This window comes from Cygnus atratus, chromosome 16 (assembly GCF_013377495.2).
Source record: "Cygnus atratus isolate AKBS03 ecotype Queensland, Australia chromosome 16, CAtr_DNAZoo_HiC_assembly, whole genome shotgun sequence".
Lineage (NCBI taxonomy): Eukaryota > Metazoa > Chordata > Aves > Anseriformes > Anatidae > Cygnus > Cygnus atratus.
The window spans coordinates 5159896-5178107 of record NC_066377.1 but is presented as its reverse complement, the minus strand read 5'-3'; the positions used below and the strand labels follow the sequence as shown (position 1 = coordinate 5178107).

Sequence of the window (18212 nt, the reverse complement as noted above, 5' to 3'; positions counted from 1 at the left end):
AAAAGGAAGTTAAAGGAACAAACAAACAAAAAAAAAAACACTTGAGCATTAAAGCCTTAGAAGTGAGGCTGTGAAAATGTATGGTACAAATCTGAAGGCTCACATGTAATTACTGCTACTGGGCTTGTATTTTAATATTATACCATGGTAAATAATACTTTAAAGAGGAACAAAATCACAGATGGTTTAGGACTTATGGAATGAACTTTGCTCATCATTGAGACTCTATAATGAAACAAGTAGAAAACTTGGTTTGCTTGAGCAATAAATTAGAAATCTTGCCCGAGTTTGTGCTAGAATTGCTTTTTAAGTTATCGTAAATTTTTAAGATTTAATTTCCTGTGAGACCAGAATAATACTTGCTTTACAAGTATTCTAATTATATGGTGTTTAAGAACAAAGACCAAACAAATCCAAATTTCAGGCTGGTTTTTGCAGCTATTCCATTAGTTGAAATATAAAATAAAAACAAATGATAGTTGAGGCTTCCAAATGGCTTTCCTATCACTATTGTACCTTGATACATTTGGCTCACCTCAGGTAAAATACAATTATATTTGTATATTTTCAATGTCAAAAATCAACCTGAGAAGTATTTTTGATACTCCAACTAGCTGTATATCTGTTTCAAGTATAGGGTGATGTTGGATGGGCTGGCTTATAGAGGTGGTATTTTTATTCCTGTTCTGCATACCAGACAGTGGTTAGGATATTTTCTCCATCCCTAGTACCAACTGCAATAGTGGCCTTTTTACTCATCCCTTTCTTTTTGCCCTTACTTTTAGGAGAGGAAAGGAAATGCTCTCGTTCTATGCCCATGTTTCTTTCCATGCTCAACCCATTTGAATCAAGCTGCCAAATAAAACCTATTTATTTTGGGTCATAGTCCCTTAATAAAATATTCAAAATAGCAGAACAGTGTTTACAGCTGCCTATTTTTAATTGATCCGGACTCAGCTGTGGGAGATGTATCTCCTGAAAATACTGTAATCGCTTCAGAAAGATGACATTCAGAAAGAATCACAATGTTCACTATTGGAATCTGAAATAACTGCGGAACCACTCCAGTGAATCCAGGAAAATGTATCTTTAGAAGAGATGGGATAGTTTTTAGGGTGTTGGTGAAATTGTCTGCAGGTTTTTTGGTCCCTGTTTATTTTTTATTACACTGCTCCATTGTAGTTATTTTGGATCTCCCACTGCCAGCGCTGCTGAATAGTTTTATTATGGTTTCTGAGTGGTGTCTTTGAGGCCTAGCGTTACCACATGCTGGCTTCGGCCTCAAAGCCAGCCTAACATCCCGTCTGCCCACAGCCATCCCTTTCCCTCTCCCGCCACACCATCATGTGCCACTCGCAGTTGTGCCAAAAAAACCTCCATCGCGTCCCCAGAGTAAATCAGACCATTGAACCGGTTCAGGTTAAAAATAACCCCAGTAACCCCTACTCCTTCTCTCGTCTATTTCAGGGAGGTTATTTTTAACGGGAATCAGTTTGGAGGGCTGCTTTACACCATGGCCCATCGACCGTTTGGTACAAATTGTGTAGTATGTTAACGTGCAGCAGGGTCAGAGACAAAGGTGGAATCCTTAAAACGGTTTTAACACCAAAATCTTGAAGAAAAATACAAGATAACACAGTCTCAGTAAGATGTGAACTGGGATTTATTTGCTGCCAAAAGTGTTCCTTAATTATGTAGGCAACAGTACAAAATTATCTGTCCCTGTAGATAATCACCCTGATCTCTGTAATGGTAGATATATTATTATTTCCTGTCTAAATACATCATGGAAGAAGAAGTGAGCTTTTCTGGTTTGACAGCATCACCAGCTTTATAATGTAATGACAAACATTCACCCTAATGGGGGACGTTCCCAGGAGGCCATATTAAGTGCCGCAGATTTTGGGGTGTGGAAGAAGGCAAAACATTTTCCCTGGTGGGTGTACCCCTGGGAAGCTAGGAAAGTGAGGAGACAGAGCCTGTTTTCTTGGGTGTCTGCATAATATTGTATGGAATTTGGATAGCTATCAGAAAATTTGGGGCTCTTAGTCATTCTTGTCCAGACTTGCTTTATTATTTTAAGCAAGTCACCTCACTGTCCTCTATACCTTTTTTTTTTATGTTCTGTATGTCTTGTCTTTTGTAAAATAGTGTTACAAGATGGATCCCGATGGATCCCAAAGATGTATTTAAGCATCTTGAAGTACTAAAGTGGTAGAAAATGTGGATATCCAAAGCATCTTAACTGAAGAATGTTAACGTTGCTAATAAAAACGAATAGGGAGTGTTACAGACAGTATCAGCAGAGTGCTATGTTATTAGTTCCTCAGAAGTAATCTTTACATATTCTTTTTTTAAATCTCCGTTATCTTATCTACACAGAACACGTCCTTCTAAATGGACTTCTGGGTAATCCAGTTGAGTTTACCTCATCAGAGCTGAACAAGACTTAAAGCTGGTTTTCCTTGATTTTTTTTTTTTTTTTTTTTTTAGGCAGCCACTTGAATTCATTTCTGTTTCTCACATTTAAAGCATGTGTAATTAGGAATTATTTGCAAATGGATCTCCTGAAATCTCTGATTTTGTCCACATGGGTCGATGCTTGATATGAATGTTCTTTCTTAGAAAAGAATAGCAACATCTAGCAAATTCTGACGTTACTATGTACTGGAACAACCTATTTATTGGAAGTAGACAGTAATTCTTAAGTATCAGCATTTCTTCAACTTCAGTATGCAGTACCGTGGGTTGTACTTATGTGATCTAGTTGTTAACAGTTAGCCCATTGCCTCATATGAAGAACTATTATGTTGGCACGAAACTTTTTTTCATGAGTAATTGAAATGCAAATATATTGATTATAAGTTTGAAGTAGTATCTGAGTTATTTGATGACTAGACGTTATCTTTAAAAGTAAAAGCAAATATTATTACAGAACTTAGTTTTTAGGTTCACAAACAAGTTCGTGGTGGCCATCTTTTTGACAGCAGTCATATAGTGGCTGTTGTTTGGAATGGCAAGTTTTCGGATGTGCAGGAGTTTTCCCCAGCGCTCTCACGTTGGTGCTTTAACTGAGCTGCTTACAGACGTGGCGGAGAGGAGAGCTCAGGGATGCCTGTCTGGTAGCAGCCCCTAGGTGAATTCAGTGCAAACCACTTTCAAGAACGTGTTTTACTGTTCCTGTTTCTTTTGGTCCATGAATCAATAAAGCTTTGGTATTTTTGTACAATCATTCATAATTTACGGGGAGCTTTTTTCACAATCAAGGAGAATTTGATTAAAAAAAATTATTTAGTAAATTGTATGATTAGAAACACTGCCATTAATATGGGAAGATCTTTCTTTTTACACCTAAATGTAAAGCTATTTAAATAAATTTATATATATGTGTTACATTTTTTTTGACTGCTAAAGTTTTCCAGAAAGTCAAAACGCTGATTAGGAATACATACATATTTAGGGCAGTTATTCTGAAGAACAGTAATATTACAGCACTTGGACTTTAAATATAGCCTAAATTGTGAGTACCCATGTATTTAAAAAATAAGTCTCCCTTCTGACTTCTGTGAACAGAAGTGATATTAAATGGAAGAGCTAAGCAGTTTTAATAATAAGCCTTGCTTTCTATGTAGTGATTAATCTCTTGGTTTCTTTGCTGCAGTTCTTTCTGCTATACCTGATTTGGTTCTTAAATGTGGCAGCATCTGCAGAAATGACTTTTCCCACCTTTTGATAATCCAAATTTCCTTGCCTTTAATAGCAATTTCTAACTGCAGTGAAAATGGGTACTCTGTTATTACTTACGCTTCGGTTTTGTGCATCGGATGAAGGTATTATTGGCTAGAAAATTAAAGAAACGTGTCCTTTGAATTCTGCAGTGTTTCAGCTGGGGTGTTCATGTAGTTCAGTTGAAATCTGATGAAGTATTTCCTTAAATTGGAGAATATACATTCCAGGACTTCCAGATGATATTATCTGCAGATCTTTTCTGTAGTGTAGCCATTTTTATTGTACAAGAATTAAAAAACAAACAAACACTCTTTTACTTTATTATTAATTTATTTGATTAGCATTCAAAGTAAATGCTAATGCTTTCTTCTGCATTTGTATTTTTATCAAGTAAATTCCCACCATACCATGTTTGTAGGTTCATAAGTTCACATTTAGAAATTCATTTGAAGAAATCATGACTTAATTTCTCTTGATACATCTTCTTTGTTTTCCTCAGAGCAGTCTTAAGTACAAGAACAGATTAATTCAATTTATGTTGAAAGAGAAGAGCTGTCAGCTGAATTAAACAGGAAATAGGCATAAATTTAATATAGAAATTCTTAAGCATTTTCTGGTTTTAATCACAGTAAGAGACTATCACAAAATACTGGTGTACACATAGATGAAATAAAATTTCACCTGTGAGCCTGGTTGGCATGGCAGTGGCTTGGCAAGGTTTTCTGTGATAGTCTATGTTAAGACAGCAACGTAGTAAATGTGCAAATTACCCCGTGCATATGCTTTTTGGGCATACAACAAAAAATACCTTTGGGCATCAAATTTCTGTTGCATTCAAAGACTAGGAAATATGGTGGTAAACATGCTTCTAGAAGTCATGAATTTGGGATTTTAATTTAATTTACACTGTGTCAGATAAGTCAAGGATAAGCTCAGGCAAGCATGAAAGTAGCTAATGAGAAAAGTGGAAAAGTATTGTAATCCATCTTACATTTTGATTCCGTCGTGTATTTGTTGCCGTTTTTACACACGTCCCTCAGTGCTAAACTTAGAAGTTGTTTTTATCATTCCAGTACCAAATGCAATATATTGTAGGATGGAAAAGTTGTGCAGTTACCTTTTTACATACAGTCATCAGTGATTTCCCAGCAGGGAGACTTTTATATGGAGCAGAGCTGCAGGGTGTGTGCCCTTAGCTTATGAAGTTATGATGGAATTTAAAGAATCATAATGTCAGGTCCCAGATCTCGAGACAGATCCACAAGCACAGGCCTTTCACCCTGTGAAACTCAAGTGGACGTTGGTGAGAGCTCGCCTGGCCATGAAGGTGTGTGCATGGTGGAGGCAGCCCTGCACGCGTGACTGTTCTGATCCCGCACACATCTGTTGCTGCCAGGAGCGTCGTGTTTTCTAAAGGTACACGGGCACGCATCGCTTCCAGTAGAGTCCTGCTTTTCAGAAAACCACCAGGTCATCAGGGTTTTCAGCTTGCCTTTGGGGAGGTTACACATTCCAGCTTTCCAGATTTTCTCTCTTCTGCTTGGTAGGACCAATAAAAGCATCTCCAACTGAGAGTAGCTTTGGCCTTTTCTTTTTCATGATCTAATTGTGGTGTTTATCATTGTCTTCCTATTATAGGTGTTTTGCTTGGATTCAGGAAAAAAAATAATTAGATCTTCATTTATTTGAAATATGAGGTGAAGGATATAAATGAGATTTAAAATAGTTTCTGTTCACAAATAATCCTTCTTAAGCACATAGCTGGACTATCCTACAAAGTAGGTAGAACTCTTGGAAAGTCAGGGCTGCTCAAATACTTTCAGTAGTTCTAATGGCGCTCCTCTAGAAAAATAAATACTAAGTTCAGGGTGTAATTTAGGTACTTGCACAAGACATTGTACAGTGTAGTAAAGCATGTGCATTTTTACGTGCGTATGTTGAATGACTGTTGTCTTTGATACTAGTGAAAGCATAGAGATATTCCTGACCTGGACTTTTACAAAAGCACATTTCATTTGTTTGTTTCACTTGTAACCTTCCTTGCATATGAGCTACATAACTTCAAGATATTTTATTATCCTAGGACATTTCTTCAGTGTTCCAATAAAAATCAAGATTTCTTAAGCTCTCAGGAAAACTGGATAGCTTTTACTCTTTTAAAATAAATAAATAAATCCCAGAAAGTAAACAGAAGTTTTGATTAATCTCTTGTAAATGTATGCAAGCCTGATCTCCTCACGTAAACAGCATTTGGAGTCTATGAATACTTCTGTAAATACAGATTCTGGTTCTTCAGAAAGGTTGTATGGTGATCAGTGATCGTTCCTTGGGATTTGTCTTAAGAGAGAGTTCCTTCCTATTCTAAATCAATTTCTACCCTTTTCTGTTGGTGGAAGTTTCTGTCAAAAATTGGCTTTTTGTTTCTAACCTGAAAGGGGACAGCAAAGTTGCAGCGTGGTCCCATGTCCAACGCGTTATTCGAAGTGGCGTTGTTCTCAGCAGTTGCATAAGGCAATAAGGTCATTTGATTTGACTATTTGTTTTAAGTTTATTATATATTCATTACACAAAAAGCAACGAAATGACGTAGTATCAAAGATATTTTCCAAACCCTAATTTAAGGCTCAAAGGAAATTTCTCAGAGTTTTATTAAACCTTCCTTCCTAGCCAGAGGTCTGTAAAAATAGCTCTTGGTTGCAATGCCTCTGTCACAGCTCTCTGCTGCCCCAAGAGAGAGCTGAAATGGTATAGAAGACTTTTTCCTGAGCCTTTTATGCTAGTAGAGGGTTTAATTCGTTAATGAATTACCTTCTCTCCATGTGTAAGTATATTCTGAAGAAGCAGAGGAATATTGATTACTTGGTTTAAAATTACAGTAAAGCCTTGACAGAGCTTGAAGCTTGAAGCTGCATGACAGGGCAGCCCACACCTGCCAACCTTCCATCTTGGTGCTCTCACCAAGAGTGAGTTCCTCCTCCCTAACGAGAGTGATGGGTTTTAAATAGGAACTGTATGAAAGAATTAAACCTGAGTAGTGTTCCAGTATCAACAGATTAAGCTTCTGTGGTGATGAAATATCTCGTGAAAGTAAAAATGAAAGGGAGATGGTGTGCTGATATGCTATTGGAGACTTTTAACCAAAGGCGCTGTGGTATATAATGGGTATAGAATCACGTGTTGGTACATTTCGCAAATACTGGGGCCTTTTGAAACGTAAGAGAGGGAAAAAATGAAAGTTCAAGCTTGACAGGAATTTCTTAAATAAAATTCCCTTCCCATTATCCCTTTTTGCAGCAACATCCGGTTTTGTTTGTACTACTAGAAATGTGGAGGTAATGTAAACAGACGCCCAAAATATTTTAGCCTTGTTCTTCTTTCTAAACACGAAAGACTATTGATAATGAGGCTGAATCCTTGCTGAAAGTATTTCTGACTCAGTTATGGGAAATGCTGAGTACTCTGGCCTCTCCCAAAGAGTTTTGTATTCGCCTCTGGACATGTGCCAGTAACTGGAGAATATCTTCAACTATTTGTAGGTATGCGTTTCCTTTGTGATATCATCGGCATGTTTTCCCTAAAATAGCAAGCAATAATTAACACTTGTTCACACCATTAGGAATGCAGATGTTTCCCTATTCAAGTAAGTGGCTTATTAAACTGTCTGATTTGACAAATTTAACACGTTGTAGGATCCCTGCCCAAACACGGGGAGAATGACAAGACACCATTGGCTTCCTTCACTGAGTAGCCTTACAGTCGCTTGATTTCAGATACGAGCAATAAAAAATAAATCAATTTGCTGTGTATTTACCTATCCTGAAAGGAGAAAATCAACCTGTGCAGTTTGTCTTGGAATACCCCTTGCTGCCATGCCGCCCCATGACCCCGTGGTGCCCTAATACAGGTCATTAGGGGAACGCAGCACCACTGCCTGCCCATCCCGAAAGCAGAGTTTGTGTGCCCCCACCATACAGAGCATTTTAGTAAAGAGGGTTGAAACCAATGATCAGCGTTGTTTTTAAAAGCTTTAATCTTGGAAGCGAATGTCCTCCAAGATACAATTTTACAGTTAGAATCTGATTTAGTTTGACCTTTAATCATTAGGCTTGTAAGTGGCTGACCTATTTAAAACTCTTATTATGAAATGCACAACTCCATGGGACGCTGAACTTTGCCCAGGAATTGAATCCCAGTTGTAACCACAACATTGTGTAATGGCTGTACACACCTTTTAGTAGGTAGTGTGGTTTTTCTTCAGTGGCATTGACTTTTGCTGGAATTAGTAAATAAGCTATTCTGCTGACAGATCCGCCCTATATTATGGTTTTACAAAGAAAAGGTAATGTTGCACGTCCGTGCTAGGGTTCCTATGAACATGGTGTCATAGTTGCAATTACTGTGCCAATGTTTTTTCCCTGCCAACATCCTAATGCCTATAAAACATTGCTTCATAAACATTTTTTAAAAGTCTCTTGAGTATTTATATATTTGGAGGGAACAAAACCGTGTAGACAGTATGTCCAGTTTTTCTCTTTCATTTTCTACTAATATTTTATCCTTTTAGAATGCCTCTCAAAAGCTGATCTTGGTTCCTTATTTTTTCCCAGGCCTGGAGCTTCTCTCTTGAGGATTAATTTTTTTTTACAACCAAAACACTCAACCTCCAAGTTCTTTAACACTTTCTCTGGTTGACTTTTAATAAAACCGCTGTTTACCTGCTGCCACTTACTCAACTTGTTGAAATTTTGTACTGCAAGTAGCATTTTTACTTGATTAGACTCTGCATTACCCCGTTTTTAATCCAGGATGGTGGTTAGATCTTTCTGGAAGCAAAGTACTGTTCTACAAGCATCCCTTTTACATGATGATTTCTGCTCATGGTTTGTTTGGTTTTTTCTCCAAAGGTCTGATTGCATTCCTGTAAACGAATACAGGCAATATACAATTGTTACCTGTTTATTCGTTGTATTGGGAATCTTTCAGAAGGTGGAGAAGGTGTCTTCTGCTAAACAAAACATTAATGCTTAAATGCATTTCTTTTCACATGACTATGGCTGTTAAAACTCTGTAGTGTTATGGTATGATTTCCTATGAGGCTTCCTACAACCAGCAAGTTATGGTCCTTCATATTTGAGTTATCTAAGTCAGACCAGAGAAGGTTTATCCAGACAGTACATTTTCTCCAAGATTTTATAGCTTCACAGAAGCTTGTAGGGATTGTGCCCAGAATCCAAACCATGCCCCTGTGCAGTTTGAACTCATTCAAAGTCAAACCCTGATTGTTATGTTCATGTGTGTGTTACATTGGCATAATTTTCTCTAAGTGTTCTGCACAAGGATTTTTCTCTTTCGGGTTATGTTAGCACTTCGAAGAGTGTAAAGTCTTGGGAAGAATTCAATTCTCACTTTGCTTGGTGATGCCATGCTGCCTGTCATCAGTTATGTTGACTTTTGTTGCTTTACACAGCTTCAGCTATAGTTTAAACAGGATCTTGGGTGTGTATTGTGTAACTGCAGCTTTTTTTTTAAATGGAAAATGACATAACTTGAATATTTTTCTGGTTTTAAGTACACATAAGGCAAGAATGGTTAATAGGACCATACTTTTCAAATACTGTGGATTGTTTTGAACCTAATGTTTAATTCCTGTTTAAAGTGGAATATCATCTCAAACCAAAATGTTATTTAGTATTATTTGTTTATTTTAGCTGTTTTATTAGGAGTTCCATTATTAGTGCAAGATAAACCTGTGTTGATGCTGCTGTAGAGTCTGTTATATTAGGATGTGCCAGCAAATGAATCAGTGTTATGGAAACAAGAAGCAGACATGTAAGGACTAGTTTTCTGGCTATTTCTTTTCAGGAAATTTGCCTGCTACTTTCAGTTAATTTGTTTCCTAACTCATTATTTTTAGAGAACTCATACAAATTAGACCTATTTAACTCAAAAAAAAAAAAAAAAAAAAAAACCAACCCTGTTACTGACTTGATTTTTCTGGTGGCCTCTGAAGCCCCTTTTCCACCTACATGCATAACAAATCTTGTGGTTTTGCTTCTCTTCCCGGAGAGTTACCCCAGGCTACATTCCGTGACTCAAAGGGGATGCTGAGGGTTTCTTATGTTATTCTTTTTCTTAAATATTATTTCAGAATTGTGGTTAGTGTAGGTGTATTTTTGGGGGTGGGGGGACAGGGGGAAATCTTTTTCTTTTTTTTTGGTGACTATCTAATATGTCTTAATTCCAAAATCACTCATTGTAGTATAACTAAGCTTCTAATAAAGCACGAGTTGAACTTTCTAAGCTTGGTTCAAACTTTTCATTGATGAACACCTACACACCTTGTTTACAGTTGTGTAAATTGGGTCAGCATCAGTCCCTAATTATGTGACGATAGATTTGGTGTGGCCCAAAGACAAAAGGTTGTTTAACAAGGGATCTTCATATTTGGCTGTCACAGGTCATGTAGTTAAAAAGAAAAAACAATACTTCTAGGTATAATAATCTATTACTTATTACTTTTTGTAGATCTTGATTTTGAAATGCTAATAAAAAGTTCAAAGAATGTGGACTTGAATTCTTTTTCCAGCCCACATGGACAGTTAACAACCATATTGAAAGGATTGCAAAAGTACTGCTGACTATAGCTCAGATTAGCAGGACGGACATAAAGGCAGTATTAAATATTTTATTGCTAATTTGACCTAACAAGGCAAAAACATTGATTATTGTTATCCACATACTTTCTGGGAAGTTCAGAACTGTTCTTAAAACACAGGGAGGACTCTGCCGAACAATATGTAACAGTTCTGTCAAACTAAATCCTAGGCTTTTTATTATCAATGTGTTTATGCTAGGGCCAGGAACTGGATTTACTTTTCATCCCACTTAAGAGTCTGATTGCAGAAACTACTCGAAATGTTTTTTTCCACAAGGTATGATGGAGTTGATAAGCTGCTTAAAATAATTGCTTTATTTCAGTTCTCTGCTGGAATATTGTAGTTGAGTGAGGAAGGACTTTGTGCCTCGTTTTCATGATGGTTAGAAGGTTCGTCTTCCTACAGATTGATAGGTCATTAAAAACTGTGTGATTGCAAGACATTTCAGCCAATCAGTGTAAGATCCGAACATTTTTGTGTTGTGTTCTTGCCTTTTTCTTAATGCCAACCTGGGTGGATACAGCAAAATTCAAGAGGGGCTACTGGAAAGTGAGGAGGTCTGGGTTTAATGTGGGAGGACAAACTGATTATGGCTATTTTTAAATAATGTGCAAGAACGATGCTGGAGAAGAGGCACAGGAGAAGCCTGTCAGCAAATGACTGCAGAATGAGAAGGCATCCAAGCTCAAGAAGAAACTTTCTAATGAGAGGTCTCTGAATGAGGAGAACATTGGGATACTCCAGTGTCTCAGATTAGCATACTGAACAATCCAGGAAATTATCAACTAAATAAGTAGTATGTAGTAAAACGTGAGCATTCCAGGCAATTAATTACACTTCTGCCTGTATATTAGTGAATTTCACGTGGGCTCATTGAGGAAGCCAAAGTCAGGTATGTTAGAAGAGATGGACAAAAGCCCAAGAGGAGGGAGAACCATAATGGAAGGGAAAGGGGATGCAAAAAGATTTTTTGAAACATGAAGTTCGTCTTCTTTCTACTGCCAAGAGAGTTTTACTGTGCCATGATCTTGTTTCATTAACAGAGTGTGTCCTTTCACTTTCAATATACATTTGTAGCTGATGAAGAATTATTATGCTTTATTACATTTTTTTATAAACTTATCTTTGCCTAGTTATTTGTTTACTGACTGTAATGCAGGATGAAGAGAGTGTTTTGGGGTATATTTGGAGATAATTGGCTTGGCAGATGCTGACCCCAGTTTGAAGTAGATATCTATTTTAGAAACACATGTCTGCCAAATAGTTCAATTAACTGTCTGAGGTCTGGTGTAAGTTATCTTGATAAGCTGGAAATTTAGATGGTTTATGTCCATCTGAATCAGCTGCTGTTTCAACAACAACAACAACAAAATACAATTGCCAATTCAATTTTTCAATTAAGACAACTTCCCAACTTTGTAGTAATAAGTTAAATGAGTCATGAGAGGTTCTGTATCAGTTTTTTGCTGTTAGTTTTAAAAATAAATAAATGAAGCCACCCCAAAATAGTTGTGATTCAAATATGGTGAGATTCCAGATAATACCCTCTCTCTTCTTGACTTTCTCTTCCTGCTCATTTTTTACTTAGGAAAGATATTTTTGTCTCTGTGCTGTGATACAGTTGAAGATTGAAGGTACTTGCCAGTCTCCCCAACTGCCAAAAAAACAGGAAACCTTCAAAATGAAAGCGTCCAATGAACATTTCAGCAGTGGGAGAAAGAGAACTGAGGACAGGAATTAATATTGCAATTTTTCTTCCTTTAACAATAAATATTTGTACAATCTCTTGATAGTTGAAATCATGTAAAAACTCATCTACATATGAAAGAAATTCAGGTTTTCTTTTTGCTTGTGAACAACTCATAAAAGCAGGGAACAAACCATAAAGATACATCTAATATCATGTATAAAGTATGTATTGTCTTTAAAAGAAGTAGGAAGAAAAATTTACCGTAAAGATTTTTTTTTAGATGAGTAGTGTGCATTGACTATTCTTTGTGTGTGTGTGCATGTGCGTGCGTTCAATAGCAATGAAAACAAGATCAAATTTATTATTTGATTGGTTGTTTCCATCATTGGTATTCACAACTGTGTGATCACACAATCATGTATGCATCTTCTACCTGCCAAAACTGTGGTTGGCTTCAAAATCTGCAGCACTGAATTTACTTTTAAGATGCCATTACTTGTCTTGAAGATGCCCTTCAAAGCATCTACTGTTGAGATACGGTTCAGGTGGTAGTTAATATCCTGATAAGAAAGGAGGACTTCTTTCTTTGTACTGCGCTGATAGTAAAAGAATGTAAGACACCGAAATCCCAAGAGAGGGAATGATTCCAAAGCTGAGTTAATGGAGGGACACTGAAGTAGTAAAATGGTTATTTAAAATAATATATCCTTTTTCTATAACACACCGCTAAGAAAAGGGGCAAGGGTGGGGGCGGCAGAATGTATACAGCACCTACTTTAAAGGTTGTGTGCTCTCCTGGGTGCAGAAAAGCTGATTTGAAATAGGGGAACAGAGCCCATTAAAAATCAAAATTAAAGCACTTAGTCCCAAACGCTTGAAAAGCTCTGAGATATACCCAGGAAAAGTCCATGGTCATTGATAGAAGTAATGCGTACAGTGGTGTGTGTATTTAAGTTACAAAGATGCTGTTGTTCTTTCTAAGTCTATTCAAAGTTCTTTGATAGCCAGAAATATAATTAATTATAATACACACCCCCGTTAGAGCTAAACGGCATCTTTTATATGCAAAGAAGGATGGACTTCTGGTTGTGTTTTGTACTTACGTTACAGGTTCAGCAAAACTAAGGCATTGCACTTCTGGCTGCTTTCATATCTTGGTTTATAATTTTAAGGTTAACACCATCAAAACATGATCTAGTTTTGCATCAGTGTATTTTTTCTGAAGCTCAATATGCTGTTACACTGCAAAAGAACAAATCCGTTGATATAAGCACTAAGATAAAGGTGTCTGTATAGTCCCCAGAAATCCCCACTAACTTGGAAAATGGAAAATTACGTAAAACCTATTCATAATTTGCTGCTTTTATGGAAGAATTACCAAGAAATAGTGTTTCGATGAAGAAAAAAAATGTTGACAGACAAATAAACATAATATCCGTGAGCTAAAAGAGCAAGCATTACCAAATAGTATTGATTACTAAAAATGCCTACAGAATTGTCATTAATGAAAAGTTAGCCCTTCTTCCAGGACTTCCAAATACAGTTGAACTGGGACAAGATGATCAAGAAGCAATTCTTTAAGTGTTTTAAAGTGTTACAAAGTCAAGACACTAAGAAAGCCAACAGAACAGAACTCATACGCAGCTTCTACAAGGATGTTTAATGTTTTTTGTTAAATTGCTGCCATTCGCCATTTGTTACAGTGCTAACAATATGTTACTATTTGCTGCTTCTTAGTATAGAATCCTTTTTTTGCTGATAGTATTTTTTTATTCTTTCAGGAATTTTATGAACATACAAAAACGCTTTGGCAAGACGAAGGTGTGAAAGCCTGCTATGAGAGGTCTAATGAATATCAGCTGATTGACTGTGCGCAGTAGTAAGTATCGTTTCTGTTCTGCTGCATACTGACAGTGATACTGGATGTTAGTAACAGTGTTTTGGATAGTCCTGATGCTTAGTCTTCTATACCTTGGAAAAGAAGAGGGTGCGCTATGGAGTGAATGGCTGATTAACAGCGATTAGGGAGGGCTAGGGAAGCTGGCGTTCAGTTAGACAATAATATTGGTATTGAAAACCTCGCTGATACTTTCAGGTGGTCCTAGTACAGGCTGACACCTTCGGCTGACAGCAAATTTCCCGCTTCTTCCTCTTACACCAGTTCCTTTCTAAATGACAGTCAACTTCAGATACTGAGCAAGTTTTAATAAGTTGGAAAGTATGATGGTGTGAAACGTGCCCGTGTTTGCAGCTTTTGGGTTTAGTGCAGTTTATCTCTCTGAAAACAGAGATGGCAGCAACAATCGCAGGCAGCAGCCTGTGATCAGTCACCAAGATTTCTGCTTGTGTACCTTCTGCACATATCAGAGAATGATTCATTTCCCTCTGCTATTTATACCGCTGTGATAATTAGTATTGTCATGAGAGAGACTGCTGCATGTTTGCAGTTATTTATCACATATCGCAATAAGGTATGGTTCTGTGGTTTTTTTTTTGCGAGGTGTTTGTGGTAATTGTGACAATTGGTATTTTCATAACGTAGGCTCAAGAATTGCAGGACTTAAATTTGGAATATTAATGGTTAAAACTGCTCTTTATTAGTTTACACTCTGTTTCTTCTGGAGAAGCTGAAATAAGTTTTAATGGTCAAGGAAGTGCAAGCTTCTCATTTCGCATAATGGAGGACTGTGGTTTGTCTGCCTACTGCTGAGTTTGTTAAAGAACGTTTGATGAAATAAAATTTGTAAGGTTCTTTTTGTTGTTGTTTGTTTAGATAGACTTAAAGGTAAATCAACAATTAGCTCTGTTTGAAAAGAGACCAGGCAGATGATTTTACTATGACTTGCACAGCTCCAGGTCTCTTGAAGGCTCTTTGAAGTTTTGCCATTGTTTCTGGTGTTTGATGTGTAGCGATGTCTTCCATTAGGTGACTAATGTTTGATCATTCGGCATGGATCTTTTTGCAAGTTCGGTTGCTACAAAAAAAAAATAAATGTTTTCTATCAATTGTCCACTAAATTTTGTCTTTATAGCATAAAGCTGATAGAAATTGTTAAAAACAGTTTTGTTTCTGATGGTGTTTGGTTATCTGTTAGTGTTTCTGTCTAGTGCTTGTTAATAGTCATTTTCTGTCACTGGAAGGCACAAGTATTGCTGGGCACTATGGTTTCTTTTGTGTGTTGCTCTTTTTTTTGGAAGAGGATGAAATTTTTTTCCTGCCGTGATTGTACAGAAGAAAGCTAAAATTGCTATCCTCCCTGATTGCTGGACATTGACTTTTTCATGGGTCAGCAAGAGGAATGGCCTTTATGATGGTTTTACCATCCTGCTCCATCTAGTGGAACACTGAATTTTACATCATGGGCTGTGGAACCAAAAATAAACCTTATACATTGCTGACAAATTACTGATTTTTTTTTCTAAGATACCATCGCTGTCTCCTTCTAAAAATAGATCATGATTCTTATGTATGTTCAATTTGGTTGTAAAGTGTGTGGCAGTTTCCTTATGGAAGAACCTTTCTAACTGTTAGTACTGGCAGTTCTTGTCCTTTCTGGCATTTTTGATCATGCCCTGGTATTGTTTTTAATAACAGAATATGCAAATTAAGAGTTTTTAATGGCAAAATGTTTGTGTGGAAATCTGACATGATTGATACTTCAAAATTAACCCAGTGAGCACATTCTAAAAAAATGCAGCAGAGGCAGAATACAAAATGCTGCTGAGGTTTTCAAGTAAAGATTTTTAATTTGAATGTGCAAGCTGCTCTCATTAGAGCTAATAGGAATTAAAAAAGAAAGTTGAGCACACTGAAGTGTTGGAGATGTCAGCTCTTTCAGAGAAGAGTCCAGGGTCCTAAACATTTTCCACTTCTGAAGATCCATGTTTAAAACGAGAAAAGCTTACTCAAATGGAAAGCAGAAAAATGTCTTTTCTCTTTCAAGACTAGTTCAGCTTCAAAAAAAAATCCTTTCTTGCTATTAAAAGTTGAATAAACTGTAAAGTATTAATGGAGTCTTAGTTTGGAGAACTGCTTTAAAATTCTAAAGTGTTTCTTTTTATTGCTGTTTTTAATTTTTTTATTCCTTTTTTTGAAGTGTGGGTTGCTTAGTGTAAAGCTTGTCTTGCTATGGAGTCATTTAACATTCTACATTTGAAAAAAAAAAATCACTCTTGTGAGTTCTATGGTTATATATAGGAAGCTTTGCAAAGTGCACTGCAAATAGTTTGTTCCAAACATACAAATTAATTTTATCCCTTTTAGGATAGTAAAGAGTGTATATTGCACAGGGCTTTGGTTGGCTTTCAGGAATGTTAATATCAAAATGAAATTCATTTCTGTTTCTGCCAAACTGGAATGAAATATATGCAAAGCTTCTTTAGGGCTATGTAAGAGTTTAGGGGCTGGTTTCTGTCATCCATCGGCAGGGAAGAGCCGTGGCAGGGCTGGTGGTGTTCCCTCGCGTGGCAGCTGTTCGGCCAGGCTGCAGCACCCGCGTCCTGTCTGGCAGCTTTTGGGAGATGGCCCAAGTCCCTTCGTTCCTCTCACTTCCATCTTTGTTAACGGTGTGGTAGTCAGGTACCGAGTGCTGGGGAGAGGTGTGAGGATTTGCCCCGTTCCTTCGTGCTTGATGCTGCTGCTTTTACAGTTCTGCTTTTCATGGATAGGAGCTGGCTCTCCATGTGGAAACTTAGTCCAACATCAGGTCCTTCCAGAGCTAGGGACTTGTTAACCTATGGCGTAGCTTCAGGACGTTGAAGCATCTTGAAAAGAAAGATACTGAGGAAATGGAGACTTAAACTCTTGCAGAGCTTGTGCTGAGGAAAGAAGCAAACAAGTTGGTTTGTCAACGATTCTCGTGGATGAACACAGGAAAAATGCCACTTTGGGCTACTTGTCTTTCCTAGGAGAGTGGGAATGAAGATAATTCTCATCCAAACGTGTTCTATCTACGTAACACTAACGTAGGTACTAACAGTCTAGCAGTGGTATTTGTCACCTGTTCCTGAGAAGTACCTTTAAACGCTGCAGTTCTTCGTGCTGACTTGCTGAAGTTTTTCGGTGCCTCCCCAGCAGAAGTTCCCGTTAACCCTGTCTGTGAGCTTCTGTCACTGCTCCCTCGAGCTCCTGGCCGCGGTGGCTCAGAGCAGAAGACCTGACGAAAAGCCCCAGGTACCAGCTTTGGGCTTTTCATTTAATTGCACTTGTGAGCTTCGGAGGTGTGAAGCTGGGAGGCCGGGCCAGTAACCTCATCTGTTGGGGAGCCCTGCTGGTATCCTGCCCTTCCTCCTCAAGCTTACTGACTAAATGAAAGCGTCACTTCAGAGGAGCCCTGTTCGTTTTGAAGGGTAGCTGCTTCTGCTCATCGTGAGCTTTACTGTACTTCCTGCCAGTGCATATTTCACAGTCCAGAGAGAAAGGAAAGGAGGCTGTTTCCCTTTCTTAGCTCCATTTATGAAGTAATTAGTTTCAATTCTGCTTCTAGAACAGCATGGTCTGGGAGGTTGTCACTAGTTTCTCCCTGTGGAGAATATTTTTTTGCTGTGAGGAGGGGGCAGTATCTGAGAGGAGACCAGATTTGATTGCTCTCGCATATTTTGGGGATGTATATAGAAGAGAATGAATGTTTTAACTGGAGCGGCCATGTGATACTCCTTTTGGCTAATAATAAACAGAAGAATGCAGAAGTGTCTAGAATATAGAAAATCCCAAATGGCGGTGAGTGATTTACCATCCTTCATATTTCTTTCCTGAAGGTGCAGGATTTCGTTTTATTCAGAATATACTACTTAATATTGGGAACCTAGGGGTCGTTTCCACTGTAATGTGCCAAATCCTGCATGTCAAATCTATGCGTCCTGTCAAGTATAAACACACATGATCTCTGTGAAGCGTTGATGCTGCTAATACTTCTACCTTGGTTTTCGTTTGCGGATCTCTGTTCTTCACAAATGCACTGCAGAGGAGTTGGAATAAGTAGGATCTCTTTCATACAGATGGGTTATTGGTGGCACGAAGGCTTGGAGGATGCAAGTAAGTCCAAGTTGATGTCAGTAGCCTCCGGATCAGCTTTGTAGCAAATCAAAAGCAAAGCCCAGGTACTTGAGCCTCCTAGTGTTGTTTTCTAGTCTTGTTA

General features: G+C 37.7%; 1 protein-coding gene across 2 annotated transcripts in view; it reads left to right on the top strand.

The window, feature by feature from the left end:
• GNAS (GNAS complex locus) overlaps nucleotides 1-18212 on the top strand; it is a 151140-nt gene that overhangs the window by 96208 nt on the left and 36720 nt on the right. For both annotated transcript variants that reach the window (XM_035547997.2, XM_035547999.2), the window contains exon 5: nucleotides 13857-13954. In XM_035547997.2, the coding sequence (XP_035403890.1) occupies nucleotides 13857-13954 (98 nt within the window). The remainder of the gene's footprint in view (nucleotides 1-13856; nucleotides 13955-18212) is intronic.